This window comes from Etheostoma cragini, chromosome 6 (assembly GCF_013103735.1).
Source record: "Etheostoma cragini isolate CJK2018 chromosome 6, CSU_Ecrag_1.0, whole genome shotgun sequence".
In the NCBI taxonomy this organism is placed as follows: domain Eukaryota; kingdom Metazoa; phylum Chordata; class Actinopteri; order Perciformes; family Percidae; genus Etheostoma; species Etheostoma cragini.
Window position 1 is genome coordinate 22,954,942 of NC_048412.1, and position 12,911 is coordinate 22,967,852.

Below are 12,911 nucleotides of genomic sequence, written 5' to 3' on the forward strand. Positions count from 1 at the left end.
GCCTTTTTTTAACTTAAGTATTTATTAAATAATAATGGCAAAAAAGTGATTGTGAAATATAGTTACATTTTTTCTATCATTCATGCAGTTGTTTTGATTCTTGTACAATTTCCTTTTTTGCAATTTTTTTGGCACTTTACATACCATTTTCCAAAACATGATTATTAGCTCCATTTACATATTTGCAAAAAACGTGCGCAATCTCAAGCAAATGTCCAAACCACGATTTAACATATCCGGCATGTTTACTTATTTCAAGTATCTTAACACACTTCTTTGTAAGGCAGTGTGCCCATTGCAACACCAGCTGGTAGAACAATTTTTTTCATCAACACAATGATTTCCTCCTGTAAAATGTACATGTGTTTGCACCCATCATAAAGCCTGTGGGTTAATTTCCTGCTCTAATGAAACGCAAACCGAAAAATATGTCTGTATTAGGCTTTAACTCAAAGTATACAGACATTTCAACTTCTGTCAAAGCTATTTGAAAGTCAGCTTACAGTGTTGGAATCATCTATTCAGCCCAACCATCCAACCATAGAAACTTCCATAGCTGACAAACACCAATCTTTTTTATTTTTTTACAAGAAACACCCAGATGATCTTCTTCAAAATGCTTTGCTTACAAGTGTACATTGACTCAACATACTGTGGCTCATGAATACATAGATAGATAGATAGATGTTTATTGATCCCAAGAAAAATGGGAAATTCCGGTGTTACAGCAGCAAAATTAGTCACAAAGCACAGAATATAAATACAAATGAAATACCAGGAAAAATATACATACATACAACATACATGTAGCGGTCCGTGCGGCATTTAAACTGTCGGAGCCTCTTAGAGAAACTGCTCCTCTGTTGGACCAGTGTGGGATGGAGAGGGTGGTCAGGGTTATCCATGATAGATAACAGTTTGTTCACTGACCCCCTCTCCACCACAGCTTCAAACGTGTCCTGTTTGCAGCCGATCACGGAGCCAGCCTTCCTGATCAGTTTGTTCAGTCTGTTTGTATTGCTGGCTCCGAAGCTGCTGCCCCAGCAGATGGCGGAGGAGAACAGAGCGCTGGCCACAACAGACTGGTAGAAGATCTCCAACATCCTGCTGCACACACTGAAGGATCTCAGCTTCCTCAGGAAATAGAGTCTGCTCATCCCCTTCTTGTAAACAGCAGTGCTGTTGGTCTTCCAGTTCAGCCGTCTGTCGATGTTGACACCCAGGTATCTGTAATCCTCCACCATGTCCACGTCACCTCCCAGGATGCAAAGGGGCTGCGGAGCCGTTCCCTTCCTTCTGAAGTCGACCACCATCTCTTTGGTCTTATCCACGTTCAGCAGCAGTTGATTCTTACCAGACCACTCCACAAAGTCATCCACCAGCCCCCTGTCCTCTCCCTCCTGTCCATCCCTTATACACCCAACAACTGCAGAGTCATCAGAAAACTTCTGTAGGTGACATGACTCACCTACAGAAGTAGGTCTGAGTTGTACTGAAAGTCTGGTGAACAGAAAAGGAGACAGCACAGGCCCCTGTGGGGCCCCCGTACCACTCACCACCACATCAGACAAACTGGAATATGGTGGTTGAAGAGAGTTCAGAAATCCAGCTTGTTCATAATCGCCACACCAAGGCTCACTAGCAACTATTCTGGTTAAAGCATTTATACTGCAGTATTTTAATTGATTTTAATTGAATATTATTACAGTTTCTATGTATCCTCGACTTGATTGTCTATTTTTTGTTATGAGATTGCTTTTATACTTCTATATGCAAATCCCAAAGTCATAGTTTGTCTGTGTCTGTCCCCCTCGCGTCTTAACATTAATTTTGATTCTCAAATAACATATTATTGTGATTTCAAAACAGAAAAAAAATGTGATGAGACTATGAGAGCTGTACTTGTGTGAAGTAACATTTGGCATCTTAGATGTTTTTTTCTCAAGTGGAAAAATTAAGTCTACTTTTGAAATCACATATTTTGTAATAAAATTCTGATTTTATATTATTTCAAATTTATACATGTTGTGTAAATGTAATACATGTAGACTTGCATTACTATAGTAAAGAGAGACAATCAAAACCCTGTTGAGCTGAACGCCACTCCCCAGACAACTCTTTCTAGAGCTGAGTGAGCCAACCAGGCATGCCACCAGTCTGAAATGATTCAGTTGTTGGATTATAACCACTGTGCCTTCAATGCTGGTTAAACCTTTATTTGTTTCTTAATCAGTTTCTCAAACATTGAATCAGGTAACAGTATCGTTTAAATGTTATCACTTCAAAAATCAATTAAGGACTTGTGTATTTAAATCTCAAATATGTTCTATTTTCTCAGAAAAAAGGATATTGTATGCTGAACATTGTTGGCTCTAAGGTAAGACTGAATTTCTAGAAAAATCAAGTGATTGCTGGCTCTAAAATGTCTGACTTATCTTGTTAGTTCGTGCAGTAGTTTGGCAGAGAAATAAATTCCTATTTTTTGTCACACACTCACTTAAGTACATACACTTAGAAGTTTACAAATACTGGCACATTAGATAAGTCTTTATCATTTGAACTGTTTTCACTTACTTGCTTCTACTCTGGTAAGTTTCATCTGTTTAATTCACATTATTCTTCACCTCTACTACATTGGTTTCACAAACGATTTTAGCCCTTTTTTTTTCTTCCAGAATATGTTTTTTTGCAAAACATATACAAAATATTTAATTTCATATATTTTACAGAATCAACATCTTCATGTTTGCATTCTCAAATATATGTCTGTTTCCTTATTTATACAAGTCTGAATGTTATATAGCAATGTTATTCTTATATATATAAAACATTGTTTAACAATAGTAAAGTTGTGTGTGTGTGTTTGTCCTCTGTAGGATCAACAACAGAATAGAATGACAGGGGCTGTGCAGATTTTCCTCATATCTTGTCTACTTCAAGGTAGGCATTTCCAAATTTGAATGTTTTTTGGAAGTTTTACAAATGTTAACCATTACTCACAAATATTGCAAAATGAACTTTTAGTGGTTGCCTGCTGTTTTTTTTGTATGATTTAGTTTCCCCTTTAAGATTAGATAGAACTTGCTTAATCACGGAGGACATTCTTGTGCCAGAGATTGCATAAATATTACAACAACATAAGAATAAAAATAATACAGTGACACATGTAAAGTATAAAAAGAGTAATGCATACAAAAGTGCCTAATAAAAGAACAAAAGGTAAGATAAATTTAGTAAAATAAGTAAACTGAAGTGACATTGGCAATGATATTGAAAAGTAAAAAAGTAATATAACAATTTTTTACTTCTTGTGGGAGTAATAATTTCTGTTTCAATCTTGGCTGATATACAGTACATTTTGATGCTATTGTTTCACCAGGTAGCTTATGCCAACAGTGGGCAGTCTTGATGCCTCAGACAGTGGAGGGACTAAGTGGATCTTGTGTGATGGTCCCCTGCACGTTCAGCTTGCCCTCTTCTTGGGATAACCACCTGGATGATTCCTGTAAAGCCATTTGGAGGAGAGGCTGGAGTCGGACCCAGGTGTTTGATTCCAGCCTCACTGGGGAACATGCAAGCTCAAACATCCTGCAAGGAAACTTAACGGGGATTCTGCGTGAGAAGGACTGCACCATCATGTTCAACAACATGCCATCGGACCATTATGACAACTATTACTTCAGACTGCAGTGTGACAATGATCTGAAGTTCAACTTTCCAACGGGCGTCCTTATCACCACTCAAAGTTTGTGTTATGTCCTGTTGCTCTTAAACATGTAATCCCACATGTTTTTGTTACCTCTCTTGCTATTTCTCATTGTTTTTACTCCTCAGATTCCCTGCCCAAACCCACCATAACTCCATCCAGGCTGGAGGTAGAAGAAGGGACTCCACTGAGGTTGAACTGTATGGCAGTAGCTCCCTGTCCCATTCTCCCTCCAGCTCTGACTTGGACACCTAGTATCGGTGACATTGAGGAAAACATTGAAAATAAATTCATGACCTCTGTGATAAACTTCACCGCTTCTTTCCTCCACAACGGACAGAAGTTCTTGTGCGCCGCTCTCTACAATCGACAAGCTGGCAACAGTGACCTTCTGTATGAAAGAAGTTTGACCCTCCGTGTTCTTTGTGAGTTTGGGTATATTTCTATGTTATGTTGTTGTGTTGGGTGTTGGATGTTGTTTCAGATCACAACATATCATGTAATCTCATTTTATATAATGGGTTGTTATAACATTTTGTGAAGACATTTTTGGGGATGTTTATCCTCCTTCAGGATAGTTTCTGACATTATCAGAAAGACAACTATCCCTCTAGGGAATCTCTAGTAAGTATTCTTCTATAAGGATATCTATAAGGATTAAAATATATTTATTAATAACTTAACAACTGCAGACTTATATAGACACTAATGACTGTATGCAGGGGTAGGTGGGGTTCTTTTTGGACAGAGCCAGGGTAGCTGTTTCCATGTTTTGAGAGTTATTCTATACGATGCAAGCTCTTACAAAAAGTTTATGAATATATCAGATTAAAATGAAGCTACAGCTAGCAGATGGTTAGCTTAGCTTAGCACAAAGACTGGCAAACGGGGAAAAGCTAGCTCGGTCCGGTGGCAAGATCTGCCTACCAGCACCTCTTAACCTCACTAGATTTTCAAAATCTGTTCCAGATCCTCCGAATAATACATCAGTCAGCTATTCTGGTCCTGTAAAAGAGGGTGGCTGGGTGACTCTGACCTGCAACGCCAATGCAAATCCAGCTGTGGACAGCTACACCTGGTACAAAGTGGATGGGGATCAGGTGACAGCAGTGGGTTCAAAAAAACGACTTTCGACTACGGTCTCAGAAGTAGACAGCAGATTTTACTGCAAAGTCAGTAACGGATATGGAACCCAGAACTCATCCATCACTCAGATAGACGTACAATGTAAGTCTGAGTGAAACAGATACAATTACATACATACATACATACCATACTTACATACATTTACATTCATACATAACATTCTTACATACATTTTTTTCCAGTTCCTCCCAAGGAAACCACAGTAATCATCGACCCTAATGGTCCAATACTGGAGGGCAGCTCTGTTTCTCTGCTCTGTAAGAGTCGTGCCAACCCACCTGTGACCAACTACACCTGGTACAAAGATGACAAAGAGGTAATGGAGCCTGGATCGAGCTTGGTTATGATTGGTGTCGACTCGAGACACAGTGGTGACTACCACTGTGCAGCAAAAAGTGAGCTGGGAGAGGAAGTTTCAGCGCAGATTCAGCTGGACATTCAGTGTGAGTTCATTTCCACAGTAAAGACTCTGATTTACACTGAAAACAAACAACCCTACTGTATGTTTCCAGTGTGTATGCTTAATATGGCTTTACTGTATATCCAGCTGTGCCACCCAAACAGGATCTGAAGCCAAGACTCAGCCACAGTGGACAGTACCGCATTGTTGTGTTGCGTGACAACCTCAAAATCTTTTCTATGTCAGTGGTCCATCATGACTGATCTCTGTTGTACGTTAACATGTGTGCCAGTGTGTTAATTATTCTGTAGATGTTTTGTTTGGTTTCTGTCTTTATTAAGACTTTTCAAGTCACAGAAAGTGATGTGGTTGTCTTAGTTTATTGAAAAGGCAATAAAAGGTTTAACTTATATAGACCATAAAAGTAATTATACTCCTTTAATCATATCAGCAAAAACAGTTGTTCCGGACATACAGATTTTATTAAATTTTCATTATTTCTAAGCATTTTAGGGTCGTCTTATCAATCCTGGCTTATAAGTTATTTTGTGACCTTAGATCTCAATCGAAATTGAAAAAACCTAATTTGTTGTAGTTGTTGCAAGAGATGTGCAAATATGTGGTTGTGTTTGTTATAAACACCCCCCCCCCCATCCAACCTTTTTTTGTAATGTTTCCCAATGTGTGAGTGACAACTTAAAGTACTAAATCAAACCATTTAGTTAAACAGATGAATTGAATTGAATCAACCTAAAAATAATTTGTTGCGAAAATTCATTGTGCATTCCCAACAGTCCATAACAGTACATAAGCAATAACCTTGGACCATGATTAACAGAAACACTATATCTTTCAGATCCCCCTCAGAACACAACAGTGTCGGTTGACCCTTCTGGTCCGGTCCTGGATGGCAGCTCTGTCACTCTGACCTGCTTGAGCATCGCCAATCCACCCTCGATAAACGTCACCTGGTTCAGAGTGGCTGGAGGACAAAAGGAGGTGATGGGCTTTGAGAAAGACTTCACCTTTAATGTGACCAAACTCTCAGAGGTTCAGTATTACTGTCAAGCGCTGAATGTCCACGGAGCTGAATACTCAGAGCCTGCCAGTGTTGATGTCATATGTGAGAGTTACTTATCTTTTTATATTAATTGTTAACCTTTTTTCTCAACAAGTTTGATCTTGCATTTACAAATAGTCAATTACCTTCTCTGTCTCAGTTGCCCCAGAGATCCTTCCTTCTTCCCGCTGTGTCAAGATTTTATCCCTAATCCGATGTTCCTGCGACAGCCAGGGGAACCCGCGTCCCTCCTTGGTTTGGGAATTGGCCGGGGAGCCTGTCAATCACTCTGCTGCCATCCCAATCAGGGAAGTTCCCCTGGGGAGCGTGAGCATGAGGAGCCTCATCACCCTGTTCCATTTGGATGATGACATGCCCTCTCTAGTCTGCCTCAGCCTCAACTTGCTGGGCTCTGATAGTTTTACATTCAACGTGTCCTCAAGCGAAACTCAGCTAGGTAGAGGAATCTGCAGAAGGTTGCATTTTGATATGGCTTTTATTTTGCATAATCTGCCTCTCTCTGGTTTTACTGACTGATATGGTTTGTGGGGACTTTTAAGGCCTCCACACTTTTTCTCTTTTGATTGGCTCTGCAGTAGGTGCACTGGGGATGCTGTTGGTGTGTGTCCCGCTGCTGCTTTTCTTTTGGAGGTGAGAAACATGAAACCACAGCTGAAATGACAGCAGCTAACACACTGTACTGATGACAGAACATTTTGGGAACTGGTTTCAAAGCAAGACAGTTGTTAGTTGTCTAAGATGAAACTTGGATGGTGACCAGGCTGGCAGTCAGATTCAGTGGGAAACCATGGCTGCAACAATGCTAAATATGACCATGAAAAAACAACGATTTATTGTACATATAACAGTTGTTTTTCTGTGTTGGTAATAGGAAAAGGAAAGGCAGTCTTACACCTGACAAGGGATTGGTGGACTCTTCTACGTTTTTAGTTACTAATGGGGTGAGTTTATGTCCTTGCACCTATGCATGCATGTAGGGGAAAACTTACAGATGTACAAGTCAAACATTTCTGGAGATTAAAATGTCAAAAAATGTCATAAGATTGTATTTCATGAAATGGTTTTAACAAAAGTCGAATTATAGTATAGTAAAATATATGTAAAATGACGTAATACAATATGTCTTAAAAATGTAGTATGTCATAAATATTTCAGTCATAGTATATTTTATCATAGAAATGTCTAAAAAGACATATGTTCTAAAAATGTCATCAATGTCATAGTATACCGTACAATGTCAAACAATTCTCATAGTATGTTATAAGAATGTTTAAAAAAACATAATAAAGTACATACAGTATGTCATGTTGAAAAAAAATGCCAAAAAAGTAAAAGTATAGTATGTAAAAAAATTGTTTTTATAGTATAGTATGTCGAAAAACTTTACTATGTTAAAGTATATTATGTCAAAGTAAAAATCATAATATGTTCTAAATCTAGTATGTAAGAATATGTCATAGTATGTTGAAAAAAAAATCGTAAACAAGTCATAGTATAGTAGGTTGAACAAAATGTCAAAAAAAATTTGAAAAGTCATAGTATGTTGAAAAAAAGTCATACAAAGTCATAGTATAGTATTTTGAAAAAGTCAGTATAGTATGTTTTAAAAAGTTATAGTATTTTGTTGAAAAATGTTTTTAAAAAGTCATACTAAAGTGTGTCAAGTCACTGTATAGTATGTTAAAATAAAGTACAAAAGAAATATATAATACATTGGGTCGAAAAAGTTAAAAAAAATATAGTATAGTATGTCAAAGTTTTTTACAATTCATAGTATAGTATGTACAAAAAATTGGAGGAAAGAAAGTCATAATGTAGTATTTCATAGAAATATCCCAAAAAGTCATAGTATTGTACTGTATGTCATTAAGTCTGCAAGAATTTCTTTTTTTTTAATAATGAAGCTGATGAATGATGTAATCTAATTGGGCCTTAATGTGTAACAAAAAATCCTATCTCTTCTCCATGACTAAAGCAAATCTTTTGTTTTCCTGTAGACCCACTCTTCCAAAGTGGATGTGATTTACGCCAATAAAACCATTCTGGAAGTGGAAGGAGAAGTTAAGGAAGACTCTCTTAACGACGCCAATGTGGACTTTGCTAAACTCCAGGCCAAATCAGAGGGTACGCTGGTTGAAGGGGAGCTCAGAGGCCTGGATCCCAAGACGATTGAGTGTACTAAGATTTGTTTGCACTCCAGAGGAAGCAATGGAGAGGACGTGAAGGAAGAAGAGACAGTTGCTGACACTCATGGTCTCATAGGACAATGAAAAGGTTATGGCTTAACCTTGGAGGAAATGAAACGGGATTCTGGGCTTCAAATGGCTACTTGACTTTATCATATCCCACTTCAGTTTTCCACATTTAGTTGAGCTAAAAAATTCTGCAGTAATGGAGAAAGAAACTGCAGCTGTCAATATTCATTACTGTAACATGTTACATAATCTTGTGTCTCTTTACTGAAAAAGTACATATCATAACAAAATCACAATAAAAAGGATTTTTAATACATGTATTAGGTACTTACACCACAATAGACCATATCAATAAATGTTACCTTTAAACTGATGAACTTTTTTCTTTTATGTGGTTTACTAATATAGATGAATGCTGTCACACTTATATTTAATATTTCAATGCTAACGTTTGTCTTACATTTTTATTAATGTTATTGTATGAAACCTTTGTTCATAGGGAAAGATACAGTAACACAGTTTGTCACACATTTTTTATTGATCAGTTTGTAACTGTCTTGTGTTAAAATACATACATCTGTTTGTGATTGTTAAAAAAAAACAAGAAATACACTCTTATCATACAAGAACTGAAATCAACACGTTTATGAAATCAAGCATTGCGCATATGACACATTTGTAATATTCATAAATGTCAAAGTAATATCAAATACATTTTACAAACATGTACATTTGCCCACAAATACTTCCTTAACAAAATTATTTATTCTTTACATTAAAGCCATGGGTTTGGTCACTTTTTTCTCTTCTCTTTAGTACTTCTTACTGCACACTCTGAAAAGCATAGGCACTAAGGGAAAATAAATGTTTAAATCGAAATAAACAATGCAGCGATGAAACCCCTATTAAAGAGTTGGCTATACCTATAAGAATAAGAGTATCTAAACTCAGATGTTGACTTCAGAGTACTGTATCCCCTCATCATCAGAGCAGCTAGAGTCTCTGACGGCTCTCTGAAGTCCAGGATTTGGCTTGAAGCTCACATGGGAATAATTGATCTGTATTTCATCCTCACTGGTGTCTGTGTCAGAGTCAGAGTTTAATGCATTTTGAGATTTGGCTGTGGGTGCTGCGCTGACGTTCTCGTAGTCCTCCAACCTTTCATCATTCTATGAGGATAACAGGGATTGTTAGATAAAGTATTACTTCTGACAGTATCTGGATTTTATGCACAGAGACATTCATATTTTCAGACATTTAGTGCTTGTGTGGACTTGAAGATTATGTTTTCCCTGATTAAATTATTTGTTACAGAGAAATTATTTCTAAAGAGGAAACATCCTCTTTGCTACTGTATTGTTAGAACACAGTAGATTGTATTGTATGTATGTACAGTGTTGTACTCTACAAAACATACTTATTTTCTGTGTTTGAGTAGTAGCTATACTGTAACCACAAACACAATATACTGTAGAGCATCACCTAAAGTTATTTAGACAAACAAAATTGCCTTTAATGCTGTAAAGTAATAAACTGAACATGACACATCTAAAAAAAATCTTGTTTATGGGTTTCTGACCTTTTTAAGTGGGTTTTGCTTAGACACCATAGAATACACATCTTCCACTTTCGTAGGATTGTGCCTAGAAAATGAATAACATATACCATTATAAATTTGCTATGTAATAAAACCTTTCTTGTTATAATATACAGTAACATGAATGAAAAACATATATTCTCACTTTTGCTCATTTCCAAAGTGTAAAGAAGCGTAGTTGAGAGAATCATCCTGTGTGTGTCCACCTTGCTTTCTGATTGGCTTTTGTGCAGAAGGACCCTGAGCAGATGCAGACAAAAAACATCAGTGAATATGTGGTAGCAGCTAAATCAGGTTATTCATGGCTTGAAATGGAAGCTGTAGGCAGTGTGGTCATTCACTGCTCCAAAATAGTGACTACTGAATGATTACTGTTAAGCCTAACCGTGAGGACAGAGCTATAGCACAGTGGGCAAAGCAAAAGCTTGATCATTGAAAGACACATCCGCCTTTCTAAAGAAGAGCTACACAAATGACTCAGGAAAGCACAAAAGTTTGCATAGTGGTTTTGCAAACACTAATGTGTTAAACTTAATTTGTAAGGATGCCATAAAAAATGTCATAATATAGTCTGACAGAAAAAGTCATAGTACAATACGTCGAAAAAAATTATAGCATAGTATGTTGAAAAAAGTGTTTAAAAAAGTTACAGTATAGCCTTGTATGTGGAAAAAAGTTGAAAAAAGTCATGGTATGTCAAAAGAAGTTTTTAAAAAGTCATAGTAAAGTATGTTGAAAAAAGTCATAGTATAGTAAGTCAAAAAAATGTGTTTTAAAAAAGTCATAGTATAGCTTGTTGAAAAAGGTTTTTGAAAAAGTCATAGTATTGTGTGTCAAAAAGTCATAGTACAGTGTGTCAAAAGTCATAGTATAGTATGTCAAAAAAAGGTTAAAAAAAGTTATAGTGTAATATGTCAAAAAATGTCATGGTATAGTGTGTCGAAATAAGGTTTAAAAAAGTCATAGTGTAATATGTGATTAAAAAATTTTAAGAAAATCACAGTATAGCATGTCAAAAAAAGTGTTGAAAAAAAGTCATAATATAGTATGTCAAAAAAAAATTGAAAAGGTCTTGGTATAGTTTGTTGAAAAGAAAATTGAAAACTCATAGTATAATATGTTGAAAAGGTTTTAAAAAAAGTCATACTACAGTATGTTGAAAATAGGTTCAAAAAGTCATTGTATAGTATGCGATAAAAAAACATTTTAAGAAAGTCACAGTATAGTAAGTCAAAAATGTCATAGTATAGTATGTCAAAAAAAGATTTTAAAAAATGATAGTATAATACGTCAAAAAAAGTCATAGTATAGTATGTCGAAAAAAGGTTTAAAAAAGTAATAGTAAACTATGTCAAAAGAAGTCATAATATCGTATGTGATAAAAAAAAAATTTCAGAAAATCATGGTAAAGTATGTCAAAAAAATGTCATACTAAGTCGAAAAAAGTAATAAAAAAAAGTAATAGTACAGTATGCGATAAAAAAACGTTTTAAGAAAGTCATAGTATATATGTACACGGCAAAATATGGGTCAGCCCCCCCAAATCTCACGCCAAGGTTTTGGGAAAAGTTGGCAGCTCTGCTATAGTATTTGATAAAAAACGTTTTAAGAAAATTATAGTATAGTATGTAAGAATATGTCATAGTATGTTGAAAAAAGTGTTGAAAAAAAGTCATAGTATAGTACGTGGAAAAAAGTATAAAAAGGTCTAGTATAATATGTTGAAAAAGTTTTTAAAAAAGTCATAGAACAGTATGTCATGGTATAGTATGTGATAAAAAAACATTTTAAGAAAGTCACACTATAGTAAGTCAAAAAAGTCATAGTACAGTGCGTTGAAAAAGTGTTGAAAAAAAAGTCATAGTATACTATGTCAAAAAAAAAACGTTTTAAGAAAGTCATGGTACAGTATGTCGAAAAAGTCATAGTATAGTGTGTTGATAAAGTGTTGAAAAAAGTCATAGTACAGTATGTCGGAAAAAAGTTTAAAAAAGTCATACCATAGTATGTCAAAAAAGTCATATTATAGTGTGTCAAATAAGTGTGGAAAAAAGTCATAGTATAGTATGTTGAATAAAAGGTTTAAAAAGTCATAGTATAGTATGTCGAAAAAAGGTTTAAAAAAGTCATAGAATAGTATGTGATAAAAAAGTTTTATGAAAATCATAGTATAGTATGTAAAACAAAATGTAATCGCATGTTCAAAAAAATCGTAGTACAGTTTGTCAAAAAAAGGTTTCAAAAAGTCATGGTATAGTATGCTATAAAAAACGTTTTAAGAAAGTCATAGTATGGTAAGTAAAAACTTTATAGTATGTCAAAAAGTTTTGAAAAAAGTCATAGTATAGTATGTCGAAAAAAGTTTTAAAATATACACATGCGATAAAAAAAGTTTTAAGAAAGTCATAGTATAGTATGTCAAAAATGTGTTGAAAAAAAGTCATAGTGTAGTATGTCAATTTTTTTTTTCTAAAAGTCATAGTACAGCATGTCGAGAAAAGTTGAAAAAAAATGGTAGTACAGTATGTCGAAAAAAGGTTTAAAAAGTCATGGAATAGTATGCGATAAAAAAACGTTTTAAGACAGTCATAGTATAGTAATTCAAAAAGTCATAGTATAGTGTGTCGAAAAGGTCATAGTATAGTGTGCGATCTAAAAACGTTTTAAGAAAGTCCTAGTATAGTAAGTCAAAATAGTCATAGTATAGTGTGTGTCGAAAAGGTCATAGTATAGTATACGATAAAAATTTTTTTTTAAGAAAGTCATAGTATAGTATGTCGAAAAAG

At 35.3% G+C, this 12,911-nt stretch overlaps 2 protein-coding genes across 2 annotated transcripts in view; one reads left to right on the forward strand and one right to left on the reverse strand.

Annotated features, from left to right (window-relative positions):
• Positions 1-2,102: 2,102 nt before the first annotated feature.
• Positions 2,103-9,384, forward strand: LOC117946645 (myelin-associated glycoprotein-like). Its single transcript, XM_034874923.1, has 12 exons — positions 2,103-2,253; positions 2,339-2,377; positions 2,877-2,940; positions 3,380-3,745; positions 3,835-4,131; positions 4,676-4,933; positions 5,035-5,295; positions 6,109-6,375; positions 6,473-6,769; positions 6,873-6,963; positions 7,205-7,274; positions 8,331-9,384. The coding sequence occupies exons 2-12, from the start codon at positions 2,354-2,356 to the stop codon at positions 8,601-8,603; spliced, it is 2,268 nt and encodes a 755-aa protein (XP_034730814.1). The 5' UTR covers positions 2,103-2,253; positions 2,339-2,353; the 3' UTR covers positions 8,604-9,384.
• Positions 9,385-9,409: 25 nt separating this feature from the next.
• si:dkey-24p1.1 (uncharacterized protein LOC556718 homolog) overlaps positions 9,410-12,911 on the reverse strand; it is a 14,640-nt gene continuing 11,138 nt past the window's right edge. The window contains exons 15-17 of the mRNA XM_034874922.1: positions 10,271-10,365; positions 10,108-10,171; positions 9,410-9,697 (exon numbers count right to left, since the gene is read on the reverse strand). Coding sequence (XP_034730813.1) covers positions 9,476-9,697; positions 10,108-10,171; positions 10,271-10,365 — 381 coding nt within the window. The 3' untranslated portion in view covers positions 9,410-9,475. The remainder of the gene's footprint in view (positions 9,698-10,107; positions 10,172-10,270; positions 10,366-12,911) is intronic.

Bases quoted from the DNA above. Each gene is read 5' to 3' on its own strand.
- LOC117946645 (XM_034874923.1), top strand. From the start codon at position 2,354: ATGCTGAACATTGTTGGCTCTAAG. The intron at 2,378-2,876 runs GTAAGACTGAAT...TGTCCTCTGTAG, and splicing joins TGAACATTGTTGGCTCTAAG to GATCAACAACAGAATAGAAT. The intron at 6,376-6,472 runs GTGAGAGTTACT...TCTCTGTCTCAG, and splicing joins TGCCAGTGTTGATGTCATAT to TTGCCCCAGAGATCCTTCCT.